Source organism: Trachurus japonicus, chromosome 13 (genome assembly GCF_045865225.1).
Source record: "Trachurus japonicus isolate A0001 chromosome 13, Traja_1.0".
NCBI lineage: Eukaryota > Metazoa > Chordata > Actinopteri > Carangiformes > Carangidae > Trachurus > Trachurus japonicus.
In genome coordinates this window covers 22,486,994-22,503,100 of record NC_140919.1, presented here as the reverse complement: position 1 = coordinate 22,503,100, position 16,107 = coordinate 22,486,994, and the positions used below count along the sequence as shown (strand labels likewise).

At 41.6% G+C, this 16,107-nt stretch overlaps 1 protein-coding gene across 1 annotated transcript in view; it reads left to right on the top strand.

Annotated features, from left to right (window-relative positions):
• Positions 1–16,107, top strand: part of dner (delta/notch-like EGF repeat containing) — a 109,337-nt gene that overhangs the window by 85,258 nt on the left and 7,972 nt on the right. Inside the window, exons 4-7 of the mRNA XM_085795398.1 lie at positions 965–1,128; positions 3,507–3,655; positions 5,082–5,235; positions 5,697–5,810. Of these exons, the coding sequence (XP_085651524.1) occupies positions 965–1,128; positions 3,507–3,655; positions 5,082–5,235; positions 5,697–5,810 (581 nt within the window). The remainder of the gene's footprint in view (positions 1–964; positions 1,129–3,506; positions 3,656–5,081; positions 5,236–5,696; positions 5,811–16,107) is intronic.

Genomic DNA, 16,107 nt, shown 5'->3' with positions numbered 1-16,107 from the left:
TTCAACAGACTCCAGTTATAATTCCTCCCCAGGTAAACAGTAGCCTAAAAAATCTACTCACTGACAATCTGACAGGACTTTGATATGTCTGGTTGCCTCCTCTTGGCTGTGTATGGATGCTGCAGGATCTGTTCAATGATGCGAAGTTAAGTGCATCTGTGTGAACATTATGAAAACAAGTCAAGCGAAATGAATTAAATCTAAAATGTATCAGCACAAAATGGTTTGTTTGAGTAACAGATTATAAAGTGTGGTGCTGATGTGCCCATCCACACTTCCTCACACACACTCTCCCCCTCCTCTCTTGTCAAACCAGTTTTTACTCATTTTTCTGGTCCATCTCAAACTGACTCTGTTCCTGATGAATGATCACCCCCCCCCCTCACGACCACACAGGCTGTATTTCACAGTTTATGAGCCACAGTGTTTCAACAGGAAGTAACCTCCACTGGGTCAGACCATTGACAGCCATTACTCACCAGACCTGAGCTGCTGAGCATGATGCCAAGGTGGAGCAGCAAACAGGAAAACTGTCCTTTAATCAACAGTTCTGGGTTCAAACACGGCGCAAAGTGCCCATTAGAGCGACTGACGGCTGCACTGCTGCCGATGACCAAGTGTGAAGAATGGATGATATTTTATTAAGCTTCTTATTTAAACTAAGATCAGGATTAGAAGCTGACACACAGGATTAGGTCATTTATCGTGCTGAAGCTGATTTGTTGACATTTTAATACTGTTTAAGATGTATCGAATCGAGTGCTCAGTGGATGTACTGCAGAGTATGGCCGGAATATATGAGTCTATAATGAATCTATATTTTAAAATCTGATGCCATCCATTATTTGCACTGTGAATATAGTGAAGTTGCTATATATAAAGCCAGACTTCAAACCAAGCTCACAATCATCAGATTCTCCTTCATCCTCCGTCCTGACATCCCCTCCTTTGTGTCTCCAACCAGGGTGGTGGTGAACACCACTGGAGCTCCAGTGCTTTGGCGTTTGAACGAAGAGGGTTTCCTCCGTTCCTCCATTTTGAACGGGTCTACGATGTGGTTCCTGCAAGCTCCTGATGGGCTGGTGGTGTCAGACCACCTCCTGCCACTGGGACAGAACTACTTCCTGAGTAAGACTCCTCCATTTTCCTCATGTGGACTAGCATATGAAACTGTTTCCAATAAATATCTTATCATCTCTTCTACTTTATCATAATATAAACAAAAATAATCGGAAAATTCAAGTGTAATTTAGGGTCTGCAGTAGGCCTGCAAAGTCCACATGCTATAAACCCGTCAGTGAGACAATGATGCTCAAGTGTCTTACTTAGGACATGGTTTCATCAAGCAACAACAAGCCCACTGAAAGTGCTGTGTAATTTATGAAAGAAAATGCATTGATAGGTTGCTGTAATTGACCACTACACAAGTATAACAATCAATACTCACACTTAAACAGTTGATAGATATTTATTTCATGAAGTTTGTCATATTTAGTTAAGACAAGAATTATTATAAAACCAAAAATGTAATTTTTATGTAGTAGTTTTTTTTTATTGTTTTTATCATTTCATTAGTTTGATAGCTGTCCAACAACCATTAAGATGCTGGGGAGAAAACACTCTATTTCCAACTTTATCCAAATAGCTCATTCACATCTGAGCATTAATGGATTTAAATGAATTGTACACGTCGTTAGGGAGGAGCACATGATATTTGTCTGTGTGAGTCAGAGATATTAGCAGATATTTGTTCTGTATTTTAATACTGAGCTTCCTACATATGGATTTTGTGAAAGTCTTACACAAGTGCGACAAAAAAAAAAGTCCTTAGCTGCAGTGGCTGCTGGGGGAGGGAGGGGTGGAGCGGTGCTGGGGGGTGGGTTATGGGTATTGGAGGCTCACTCGTTGACGGAAAGGCTAGATGACCTTTGTATGTGCTCTACATACCTGATGCTGTTTCACTACGCTGCCTGTCTGCTGACCTTGACTTGTCTGTGGCAATTTGGCTTCTGTTTCATTTCATGAGAGAGACAGAGAGAGGGAGGGAGGGAGAGAGAGAGAGAGAGAGAGACGGAGACAGAGAGAGAAGGAGAGGACATTGGGGAGTTAAATCTAAGGGGAGAGGATAATGGAGGGTAAGAGAGAACAAAAGTCAGATAAAGGGAGAGAGAGAGAGAGACAAGAAAGAAAAGATGGTGAGGCAGAAAAGGGATGAGAGTAGAGGACAGCAGGACAGAGGATGCAGAAGGAGGGAGGAGTGAAGGTCAAACTGCAGAAGAATGAAGACATGGTGGTTTTTCCTGTTCTTTATTTCTGCAGCAGCGGGTCAGGCTTGGTAATAAATGAGTAACGTTTCACAAACTCAAACTTGCATTTACACCCAGTTGCAAGTGTGCGTCCTGCAGCAGCCATGAAGGTGTTGTGACCTTGCGAACACGCATGCCATGCCAGCTGGGAAAATCTGTGCATAGCATCAGTAAGCAGGGAGGAGCGGTGCAGTGACATTGCATTTCCTTCCTCACACGTCACTGTGTGCCTGGATGTGTGCGTCAATTTGCTTTCATGATTCAAAGGAGCCGTGACTCTGCAGGTCCGATGTTCGATGTCATTGGTCTGACAATCATTTGTCAAGGGATGACAGAGGAGCATTCGTTGATTTTGACAGCCCCCTCTCCGATTGGCTGAGGATGGTGCTGACGTCATCAGAGTCTCGTCGTCGGTGGACTCGCAAGCTGATTGGCCTCGGATCGGGCTCTAAAAAAAATGGAAGTTAATATTCACTACGAGGCTATTTTTATCCAAGTGCTCGTGTAGCTGTCAGCTTTGAAGATATAATGAGATGTTCTGAACTTACAGACCCAGAAAGAGACAAGACGGAGAGGCACACACACACACACGCACTCTATTTTGGTCACAATGATGAGCTGCTTGTATCAGTTCATATAGGAGTGTATTGGTTTTTGTTTTGGTTTCTTTCTTGTTTTGTTAAGTGTACTCTTTGGGGGGGCAGGGATCGTGTGAGATCTGCTCTGCATCATACAACAAGAGTCTGTAGTAATCAATGGCTCACTATGATAATGTCAACATGCATGATGTGTACTGGGTGTAATTATCATCAATCATTAGTCAGTTAAATAAAATATTGGACAAACTGTAACCTGATGATGGTGTGTGAGGAAAGGCAATCATTTAAGTTTTAACAGTTCACCCTGAAACCAATATGAATCGCTAAAATATCATGACATTTCTTTCAGTACTGTTCCAGACAGTTAGAAAAAGAAAAGCTAGAGGATCATGAAAGTCGGAAGAATTCATCCTCAAGTCTCTCTGTTCTGTCTTTGCACTTTAGTCAAATAAAGCTCTCTAGCATTAAGTCAAATCTTCTCTCCAAAGACTTAGGGATCATCTATTTAATCTTATCTGCTAATGCAGCACCTGTCATTAAAAAATAACTCTGTGCTACATGAATAGTTTAACAGGTCCTTAACTCAGCTCTTCTGTGGTAGGTGTGTTGCGTGTAGGCGCCCCCACGGCCCCGGAGGTCACCCTGCGTCTCAACCTGACGGTGAAGGCCAGCAGCTGCGTGGAGCCTGGCAGCAGCTTTAGTGACCCTCAGTGCTCCGGGAAAGGCAAATGTATCACACAGCCATCTGAGGTGAGGAATCAAGAGTATGAAATCTTTGAAAACAAGTTTATTTATATCAAGTAAGCATTTGAGCTTAAAGGGATAGTTCAACATTTTGGCAAATTGGCCCATTGCCATAATCCCTATAGTCATAGCAGTATAGGTTCATTACCTTTAATTGTCAGTGCAAGTTATTTTTAGAACAGCGGAGCAGAGCCGTGAGCTGCTCAGAGCTACACTACGGAGGCTCATGGGATTTCTTGGTTTCCCACATCAAACTCATCAAATAGACAATCCAACAACTCCAAAATGCTCTGGTGGACAAGTTGTGACCTGCACAGTCACCACGCTATGAGATAATAACATAACATTACCAGACAGAGTTGATTTAGAGGCAAATTCATGCAAAACCGCTGATGCGCGTTCCGGTCAGGGACAGTTTTTCATCAAGCAGGCTCTGTATTTACCTCTAAAAGTTATTATCTCATAGCGTGGTGAATGTGCCAGTCACAACTTGTCCACCAGAGCATTTTGGAGTTGTTGGATTGTGTATTTGATGAGTTTGATGAGGGAAACCAAGAAATCCCATGAGCCTCCGTAGTGTAGCTCTGCGCAGCTCGCCGCTCAGCTCCGCCGTTCTAAAAATAGCTTGCACCGACAATTAAAGGTAACGAACCTACTGCTGTGACTATAGGGATTATGGCAATGGGCCAATTTGCCAAAATGTTGAACTATCCCTTTAAGTGTGGATGAAGCTGAGATTCACAGAGGAAACTAACTCTGTAGTATTGTTCTATACTTGGTTTCAGCAACCACTCACTTCACAACTTATAACAATTGTGCAACTGCAAAATAAGCGAAGCCAAGCAAAGTTCGTATATTATTCTACACAGAGACTTTTACTGCAGCTGAATCATTGTGTTCAGTGGTGCAGGAGCCTTTTGATCATTATTCAAAAATGTATGGCTGAAGAAAAAAAAAAACCCACACTCTCCCTGTGTTTAATTTAATAGCAGAGACCAGCGCAGAGCAGAAAACAAAAGAACAAAAGCCACAGAAGTGCACAACAACACAACGCAGTACCACAAATTACAGCAGTGCAACGTGATGAAAAAACGAGTTTTTGTTTTTGGAGGAGTTTTCATTATGGTCTTCTGCTGGTGTTCAAAAACGCCTGGTTATGATATTCGCAACCCTTAAGACAGTAATAAAAACACACTGCAGCAAATTAAGAGAAACATCCACACTAACTGTACATCCACACATGCCTCCAACTAAAAGAGCTGCTGCAGGAGTGACTCTCTCTCTGGGTTTCTCATTATCATTCCCCTCACTTTTTGAGAAAATTGAACTGTGTCACTGCAGCTTGTTATTGCATTGTTATGTTCCTGATTTGTTTTCCAAGGCTCATTGGTTTGACATGTGAATTTATTGTGTGCTTATTTACGTTTGGCAGAGCACCTTCTTCTGTGAGTGTGAGGACGGCTACACTGGAATCTTCTGCGAGGAGTTCGACGCCTGTCACCACCGACCTTGTCGCAACAACGGCACCTGTGCCGACGTCAGGCAGGGGGGTGAAGGACGCAACTTCACATGCAGCTGCCCTGCAGGTGCTTGTGTCCAACGTGCACTTTATTCCATTTTACATGACCTCGGGCCCTTAGATGTGTTTATTTTTAGGGCAGTGTGAGAAAATACTGTTTGTCATGTGTGGAGACGTGAGAAAAGAAACTCTCCCTCTTCTTTTTAGAGAATATGTAAATAAGAACAAAAGAGCAGGGAGCAGCTAATGAGAAAAAATAAAAAGGCGTTAGCAGACAGTAGACGGCTCTGTCAAATGTAGGATGTAGGATCCTGATTAGCCGCTACCATGGTTTTCTTGGAGTTTTTTTTATTTTGCATTTCATTTGAAGTTCAGGGTTAAAATATGTAATTTACCAACCTGCTTTCCTCAGTTTATATATTGTGTATATGGCTATACACTTACACAAAGACTGACTCATGCCAGTGTCTATTTTTAGCATATTTGTTCAAAACCTGTGGCTTGAGATTTGAATGTGTGTGTTGTCAGGTTATGAGGGGGAGCGCTGCCAGTTGCTGGTCGACCACTGTCTCTCTCAGCCCTGTAAAAATGGAGCCACTTGTTTCAGCAGCCTGGCGGGGCCCAGATGCTACTGTCCCGAAGGTAGGAGCCCCATCGTTGCATCCTGGAACCAGTCTCTGTGTGTTTGTTGGTGCGTCTTCAGTCCATGTGAGTGAGGCTGCCACAGAAACATGGTTTTTTGTGCCTCTGTCTGGGTTACACAAGCATTTCTACTCAGCAGCCTTTCACCAGCGTGTTGTGCTTGACAGTAAAAGAAGGGGAGGAACATGAGGTTGGCTGAAAAAATGAGGCTGAAACAAGTGTAAATCCTGCAGTGGTCCAATTCCAGTTATTGTACACTCTGTCTGCTGCGTGTTTCACAGTTGCACAGTATCTGTGCCACCAAGATTAATTCAAACCTTCCTCCTCTTTTCTAATTAGTCTTATAGCCTCAGTGACCTGCATCAGGCTCTCTGGGGAAATCTGTGGCCGCAAAACCTCTGCCGAAACAGTATTCATCTAGCGAGTAACACACACACACACGCGTACTGACAACAGTGTACACACATACAGAATACAAGGTGAAAGATTAGGCAACAATGAATTAAACAATGAAGTAACAGTGCCAAGCACCCAGCACCCAGTGGTCAGTTCATTGTTGAGAGGAGGCCTCATTCACACAGCAACACCTGTGAATCCCGCTCTGTCCCGGTTGCTGCCGTAGTGTCCTTGGGCAAGACACCTTACCCACCTTGCTCCTGATGGGTCGTGGTTAGCACCTTGCATGGCAGCTTCCGCCATCAGTGTGTGAATGTGTGTGTGAATGGGTGAATGTGATGTATGATATACTGTAAAGCGCTTTGGGTATCGTTTCTGATGGAAAAGCGCTATATAAAATACAGACCATTTACCATTTACCATTTACCTGACTGTGTTGTTAATATGAAGCTGCCAAAAAAAACAATGGCCTCCAGTGCAGTGATAGTGCAGTCATAATCCAGCGCTTGTGTGTTTATTTTCATAAAATTAGAGAGAGCAGCAGTGAAAAAAAAACACGCCTGCACTTCATAATTACTGTGTGGAGACTAACTGTAAAATACCTTAAGTTTATTGTCTAATGCTTTGTCAGAGGGAACTGTTTAGTTCTTGTGAGTCTGGTCGCTTTTTCGCTGTTTTGGTCGCTTTTTTTCCTCTACAAAGCTCCCCCTACAGTTTCAGAGCGAGTACTTCCACTGTTGTAAAAACTCACTGTTAACCCCCTTCCCTCCCCCCCGGACATATGCATCTGTTTTCAACGAAGCCGGCAAAAAGGCAATCCATAAAGCAATGTCTACCGAGGTGGGTAACTTTGACAAAAGATTACGGATTACCAGTGTCTTAGTGCCATAGAGCAGTCTAGCAGGCTATTTTTGGCCAAGAGACCCCAGGTGGAGGGCAAAAAGAGCCTCCATTCTCCCTGTAACAAGTCATTTAACCAGCACAATTACTCTGAAGTTGTTTAATTAAAGGACAATTTCAGGCAAATAGTTTACTAGTATTTTAGGTCTAAAGTAATGAATCTGAAGATTTTCTTTTTAATTGCTCCTGTTCTGCGGTTCTCGCGAAGTCCCGCGGGATCTTGCGAAGTCCCGTGCGAGAGTCGAGTTGACCGTCTCAGTATGTTTACAGGTCGTCTGAAACTCCCATTTGTTTAACAACAAAAGAATATCACCTCAGAGCCACGACGTTTTCGTAGCAGTAGGAGTAAGTCTGGATATTGTTCATTCTGCCTGTGAACATACTGAGCGCATCAACTTGACTGTCACGCAAGACTTTGTATTACAGCTCTGTTTACAAATATGTTGGCTTTCCTGAAGTAAACAAACCCCTCGGTGTATGTTGGAATAGCCATCTGACGCTGTCTGTGGGAAAAAAAATGCAGTTTTGTGGGATGTAAACAGCCTCAACAGCGTAAGATCGGTCTGCTCCCATCATACACTGCTGTGGCAATGTGGGGACAGACAGAACTACTGCAAAACAGGAGCAATTTCGAAGAAAATCTTCAGATTCAGTCTTTTAGACCTGAAATATTAGGAAACTACAGCTCCAGGTTGAAATTTTGGAATTGTCCTTTAAGGTAAAAATCTTGCATAGTTCCTCTTTAAGGCATTTGAATATTTGAATACTATTGTTGATAGCCTACTGTGTTCTGTTTTCTGCACTGATAAAAAGACGCTGTAGCTCAAGCCGAGTGAACACACGAGCCTCCCACAATGGCGACTGCATTGTCCCCAAGTGTACAACATCATTTGGACAGTCTGCCTTCTCAATAAAAGGGGTTAACCTATGGAACACTTTACCCACTCACCTGAAACTGGAGACTGACACAAACTCCTTTAACAGAGGACTAAAAGCATGGTTAAAAGCAAAACAACAATGCTCACATGTATAAATATGGACTTTTTTATTGTTACTGTTACGATCATGATTCTGTATATTTTAGTATGTTACTGTTATGATGTAGTGTCATGCACTTGGTTTTATCTCATACTGTTGATAATATGTTCTGTATTTTTAGATTAGCCGCCTATGGACTGGTGTTGAAAATTAGCACTTGTGCTAAACACACTCAAGCAAAGCATCTGGTCTGTCCACTGGAACAGTCTTAATGTATTTGTGATGTCCATATCAAATAAATAAACATAACATAACATAACATGAGTCAAAATATCTGCTGTGAAAAGCGACTACGACATCACATATACCATTACACAACAGTACAAGACAGACAGTACAAAAAAGTATTTGTCAGTACATGACGCTGTCGCTGAGAGCAGGATGAATTTCACATTAAAGCAGCCATAGCAGTTTGGCATTAATACTCAGGAGTGATTATCAATAGAGCTTCACCGACAACTCAAAATGGGGAATCCATAGAAAAGGATACTGCAGTGTTGAACACACTGTTTAACAAGTTATCAATCAATAACCTGAATGCTGAACAATGTTCATACACTCCCCCAGTTAATATCAGGTTGCAGATGTGGTTTAAGTGTTTAAATGACTGCCACAAATCAGCACCGTGTCTCATTGTCTGGTTAATATCAGACATACTTTTTATAACATTAATGTGAGACTCTATGTCATGCCTCCAGTGTGACAGAAACAAGGTTGTGTGTAGCTTGTGTAGAGAAACACAGATATGAAGAGAAAGGAGCGTCCACTGATGAACATATCAGATGAGGAGGATTTCAACACAACCACTGGGAAAATAATCAGATATAGAAGAAATGCTTTTTCATCCAGAATGGTGCTTTTTAACATGGAAAATCCTTTTATAGTAATGTAAAGTGTCCAAGGGCAAGAAAACATTTGAGTGTTTTTGAAAACTCTCCAAGTCCGAGACTGCTTTATGTGTCCTTTGTGTAAAATCTTTCATTGTGTAGAATATGGAGAGAGAACAAGAGGATGAGACAAAAAGTCTGTTAAAAGAATAGATCTGTTTTTCTCTGTTGCCCCAGCATCCATTTCCCACAGGACCCAGACCATGATGTTTGGAGAAGTCACAAGTTTTTTTTCTGTTTTCTTTTGTTCATGTTTGTTAGGGACTGAAACAGTAATGGTTCACAATAGATGATAATGAAGACTTTGTCTGTTCAACCATCACTGGCTGCCCTCCTCCCTCTGTGCGAGACATTGCCAACACTGGCTACATTTCCAGAGCCAGAAATATTGTAAAGGACTGTTCACACCCTCTTCTCACCTGTTGGACCAGTCGTCCTCTGGCAGGTGCTGCAGATCATTCAAAACTCTGAACAATTTATTTCCGAAAGCCATTTGCACTCTTGTTATTGCACTTGTGTTGATTAACACAATCATGCAAAAATGAAAGCAATTAGTTTACACAGAGGACACAAAGTCCCATTTTTGCATGCAGCTTAGTGCTTAGCCAGGATCTCCCCCCCCAACGCCGTAAATCACCACTGAGTTTTCTTGCAGTGTTCCTGTACAGACACAAGCAATAAATGAAACTAGAAAATTTCCTCTCGGGAAATTTTGAATGGGCCACGGGGCTACTGCCGGTTGTGCCATCTCTGTCAACATGGGAATCAAACCCACGATCTTAAGGTCAAGACAGAGCTGATCAGACAGACACATGATCATCTTTCTATAAGCACTGATATGGAGGAGCTGTAACCACATTAGGTTACCTGTGTGTGTGTGTGTGTGTGTGTGTGTGTGTGTGTGTGTGTGTGTGTGTGTGTGTGTGTGTGTGTGTGTGTGTGTGTGTGTGTGTCTTGTGTAATAGGGCCAGGACTCAATTAAAACAATTAATCTAATTAATTAGAGGCTTTGTAATTAATCAATCGCAATTAATTGCATTTTAATCGCATATAAATATTTGACCTGAGAACAGTGAGAAGCATTTTTTTCACATGGATTTTAGTATACCATTGAATGACTGAATAGCTTAAAGCAGAAGTAAGTGGTCCGGTCGTTTTCGCTAATGCTGCGTTCCAGGCAGGCTTTTGAAATCGTAAATTACAGCTTCAAGTCACAACTTACGACTTTGTAGCGTTCCAGGCAACCCACTCGTGTTTTTCCGACCTGTTTTACCGGTGAAAGTCACTATAACGGCCACTCGTAACTTCCGACCGGTGAACTCGTACCAGATCGAACTGGTACGACTTCACGGTCGGAAAAATACGAGTTTCCTTGAACGCACCATAACAGTCCTCGTCCCTACGTCGCCACATTCACGGCGTCCCTTGGCTGCACACACAGCCCTGCATGCCGTTCTCTCTCCTCATTGGATAAAAACTGTAGGATACGATAAATGTTTTCTCCTCGACTCAGAACAGAGCAGAGTGACTGACAGACCCGTGTTTCAGACCAAACACTCTATGTAAGTGATTGCTGTCGGAAGATATAACAATTTAAGACTTATATTAACACAAATATATCACTTACTTCTGCTTTAAGCAACAAAACATTGTTTTTTTTTTCAAGGTGGTACTTAACCAAGACCAACATGCAAATTATCGATTAATTCATCGATATTTGATACATATTTAAATGGTCTTTCCTGCCAATACACTATGATGATTACTGTAGTATTTAACTAGGCTACATAAATCACAGTAGCAAACTGATTTGTTGAACGGACCAGGTGATGGGCTGACTGGTCCTGTCTAACTTCTGTGTACTGGGTGCCATTGTGCAGGGTGTTAAGGCAGCCTTCCTCCACTGCAGTCCCTATGGTCCTGGACCCTCTGGCTGGTGGGGTGGGCTGCTTTCAGCTGGGGGGGACTCTATCAGCTGCTCCCACGAGAGGCATTTGACGCATTTGACACCAACAAGGTTTAACTTTAAAACCAGATTAAATCATGGTTTAAGTTTAAATTCTGTTGCACGTTAACTGTGTTTTAATCACATGAAGGTGTGTGTGTGTGTGTGTGTGTGTGTGTGAGACTGTAATCACATGAAGCTGGCTCTAGAGTCTGTGTGTGTGTGTGTGTGACTGACTTGACACATAGTTAGTTAGTAGCTGCATCCTGTGTCAGTCCGATTTAGCTGTGTCTCTGTTTATAAACATTTAAACGAGCGCCAGGTGGATTGTTTATGAAGTTAACGAGCTCTGGCCTGAGGATCAAAGAGGTTACCACGGCGATAGGGGCCCCCGCAGGCTGAGACAGACAGAAACGTGGAGAAAAAGAGCCATTTTCTGCCTCTGCACCGGTCTCACATTTAGGCTTAGGGTGAGAAAACGGTAACTCCTATCAGAACAAAACACAGATCACATTGCTCTAAGGACTTACTGAAAATTTTGGTACGATTTGGTGTTTCTACAGTAAATATTTTGGCGACGCTGGCAGTTTTAAAACATCAGGCCGTTCTGCTTCTCTCAGAAAATATTTGTATTGGACTCAATGAGGAGCAGAGACAGACGTGGCCGCACTTAGAGGCTCAGAGTTTAAATTCTGTAAGTCTCTCTGATATTTTGAGCAGATTAAGAGATCAAGGATGAGCTCGTCTACAACCGTGGCCGAAATTATGTGTCTAGAGTGTAAATTGTGGCCGTTTGGAGTTTGGATAGAGAAAAAATCTGGAGTTTTTCTGGCATCTCTCCCACTCTAACCGATGACGTCACGCACTCTGACACGAACATTCCGTGCAATACACAACCATTATAATCTCATAATTTCTCCAAAAATGATCATGGTCATTGATCATGGATTGATCAAAAACTAAATGACCAAAACGTGGAGTAATACGACAATACACAAGACTTGTGTCTACTGTTTAAAGTTTAAATGGAGTCTCTAGGTGAAAGTATGTCTGAGCAGTAGACGTTTGTTAAACTCCAATGATTGGTCTTTTTCGCTCTTTTTTTCCCGCCCGTCCCATTGACTTACATGCAAAAATTTTGCGCAGTTTTTCGCGACTTATGTCGCGAAAAATTCGTAGACTGTTGAGAAAAGTAACAGCATACCGATCCCGATCAAGCCGCACGTTTTGATATATAATATGTCCTGCGGACTAGTAGCGAATCGAAAATCGTCCGGAAGATGAAAAATAAAAACTAGAAAAAGCATTTCCAAGAATGGAAATGGTGTGACTGCTGAAAGCAGCTGAACGCTGTTGCAGAATTAGCAAATAGTGCAAGCAGTGATCACCATACAAATGTTTGACCAAGGTTGGAATCGAACCCACAACCTCATGGTCAGTAGACTTCCACTCTGCCTCTAGGCCACAGTGCACACACAGTTGCAGAGACTGTTGTCTGTTAATGATCTGCACTCTGTCTCACTCTGAAGTTAACGAGCCCAAAGCTGCACCTGTTGGAAACACTGTCAACATCAAGAAAGCTTGAGAGTCAAGCTTGAATGACTTAGAATGAAAATTTCTGTGAATTTCAGGCTGAGAGCAGCAGTTTCAACATGAAGCAAGTTATCAGAAGTCAACAGAGGACGACTGGGAAAATAATTCACTATAATTGTTATTGAGGCAAGATTTGAACCAGTAACCTTCAGGTCTCCAGCTCAGCAAGCTAACCACTAGGCTACAGGCAGAGACAGTACGTGAGGGGCAAAGAAAACCTTTAATAAGAGGATCACTGGCTCCTGCTTAAAAAAAAAAGGTAAGGAAAGTGCAGAAATTAGCCACACCAAGAAAGAAGAGGACTTTTTTGTGACCTGTGACTATTTTTTGGTGAATTAAAATGATTTAAAAAGCACTTAACAGCAAGTTACAAAGTTGAGCTCCTTCTCCTGCTGCTGTGAAAAAAATGCATTGGGCTGAATGAGAGCAGAGAGCTCCCTGGCTGCATTTAAAAAATATTTTAAATTATTATCTAAGTCTCTTTGCATTTTTGACCAGAATTTTAGCCAGAAGACAAGTGTGGCTACAAAACTGGAGAAAATAATTTGTCTATAGAGTTTAATTTGTGGCCATGCTGACAGTTTAGCCAGAAAAACTCTAGAATGTTTTTTTGCCTCTCTCCACTCTAGCACCACTCTAGCTCTGCTCGTTAGACGCAACACACACACATTATAAAGCTGAAAAAAATCAGAAAAAGTTAAATATTTGAAAAAGTATAAATAGTTAAAAAGAGAAAAGTAATGCCGATAAAGTTAAAAAAAAGCTGCACGTTTTGATATATGAATTGTTGAAATCGCACAAAGTATGAAGGACTAGTTAAAGACCGTAAAAAGGCGGAAGAAAATGGCCGAACAGAAGAACAATAGTTATTGAGGCTAGGAAAAAATCCACACAATAACAGTAGTGCCCGGGCTTTGCCCGTGGCCCTAATAACTGATGGCAAGACAACAGTAGCATCTATTATCAGAGAGATATAAACTCTGCAAACACTTGGCCAATGATGTCAGAAAAAGCTGAATATTTATTTTGGGCACAGCGATATTTCAGCCTTCAGGGACAGGTAGAGAAGGAAAAACTATCAGATTTATAGTCTGAAAACTTAACCTGCAGTTTTTTTAGGATCCCTATATAACCAGTTTTTCAGTACTTTTAACACTTTTTCAAAATTGTTAACGCACGACACACCTAAAACACACAATTGCAGTTAATTTCATACTCAGAATCACTAAACACTAAAAGACACACATTTTCAAAATACAAGAATACACCAACACTATTCACCAAATCTTCCAAAACACTAACACACGTTGTCTTCCAACAGAAACATTTTGTCAGTCACAGCACAATGTCATAAAAAACTGATGGAAAAACAGAAACTTAACCATGTCAGCTCTACTTTTTTTTTGCATAGGCAGATTATTGTATTGATTATAAATTGTCTTTTGCAGTTTCTTCTGAATCAGAAAAAAATATTTTGCTATCGAAAATTACCATAGAAACAGAAAAATCTGCATTATACTGTAGCTGCTGTTCACCTTTGTGTGAAAATGCAATTTACAAACAGAAAAAGGCACAGAAGAAATAAAAAGAAATGAAAAATACAAAGTCCACTGCTACTCTGCCAGGTTTTCTGCATTGGGCCATATGTCCTCATCCACATCACACCTTTTATTGGTACTCGTTTTCCTCTCCTTCATCCATATGTTTACAGTATATGTACAGTATATAGCTGTAGAACTGAAAAAAGGGCAATTGTAAACACCAACATGGTGTTTGAGAGATATTTTCACAGAGATGAAGACTGTGTCTGAAAATGTCCACTATAAAGTGAGTTTTCCCATTTCATAGTGCTTTCTAAGTATGTAGTTAGAATCACCACATCCTACATAGTGGACTCATAGTATAATCCCTCAATGCATTCATGAAAACTATCGTGCACAACCAGTGGTCAATGACTCAGCAATACCATCATGCTGTGTACTGTGTTTGCACTGAAAGACAAAAAAATCTGTGCAGGGAAAATTACAACAGTCTTGTCAAGTGTTTTCCCATTTTACCAATGAGCTCACTACTGTAAGTAAAGTAAGTAAGTACATTTAATTTATGTAGCACTTTTCATAAATAAAATCACAAAGTGCTTTACAACAAGGATAAAATGCAATAAAATACAGATATCACAACAAAATACACATAATGGCACAAATACAGGTAACTTCACAGAGGCCCCAGAATATCAACATCAGTAGAAAGCCTGTCTAAAAAGAGACTGTACTATAGTCCTCTACATTTAACTCCAGGGAGAAGTACGTTGATGAGTTATTTCAGACATAACCAGATACTTGAAGGTATAAGAGTACTCATACTGCCATCAACTTGGCCCATGTGGTCAAGCTCAACAAAACAAACTGAACTGGCACTGAAGCTATGAAATAGCCTCTAGCAGCTACCATAAGCCTGTACATTGTTTACTTCATATACAATACATAATAGAAACTATGAATAAACACTTCCCATTCAAAATGAAACATTCATCATGGAAAAGTTTATCACAATGGTCTCGGGTTGGTATCCAATGTCTGATGCATTCACTCCTACATGAAAACCATTCGTAGTATGAATTTGATGAATGTGCTCTGATTCCTCAACAGAGAATACCACACTGATATGAAGTGTACTCTACACACTGACAGAGGAGAAAGTGTGAGTGTCAGCACTGGGACTGCCTCCAGTCAGAACAAGCTGGGCGATGGGGGGAAATGAGGGGGCAAGCTAATTTTAAACTGCTCACTCTTTTTAATGTTGGCAGTGTTGGCAGGCCAGCAGCATAAACTGGGACATCAGCCAAGTCTCATGTCCATATGTGTGTGTTTGCACATCTTTAGATGAATATGTGAACATAAACTGAAAGACGTAGAGGGAGAAATTTAGCTTCAGACATTGAGCTTTTTTTTTTAAAGTTAGAATCTAAATAGAGAGGAAAGCAGGGGATTAAACCATGGCAGAACAAATACAAATCACGAAATTAAATTTATGCCAGAGCTTGTGTGAGCGTGCGAGCGTGGGCTTGTATCTGTGTGTTTGCAAGCGTGTATAAAAAAAAAGGGTGAGAAAGAGAGGGGAGCTCGGAGGGAGGCAGAGGAGTTAAAAGGGAGAGGAGTGAAAAAAGAAGAGAGGATGAAGGAGAGCGAGGCAGTGGACACAGAGGGAGCGAAGAAGAGAGAGAGAGCTTTGGGTGAGATATTCCCCTGACTGCTACAGATTACTCCTGTCTCTCTGCCGCTGAATGATAAATGTCCTCCTCACACAGTGAAATAAAGTCTTGCAGATCAATGGAGGCTTGAGAGGGATCTCTTCATTAGCTCAATGGAGGGTGCACTCCGGTGTAGTCAGCACAGGGATTTACCACTACTGTTACTGTAAATCAGAGCACCCACACACACACACACACTGTATCACAGCAAGCTATGGGCGCGTACACAACAGTGAGTGTTTCTCCGCGCCGCTGCAGCAGCACCGTGGCGGTTCTCATGGGAGGTGA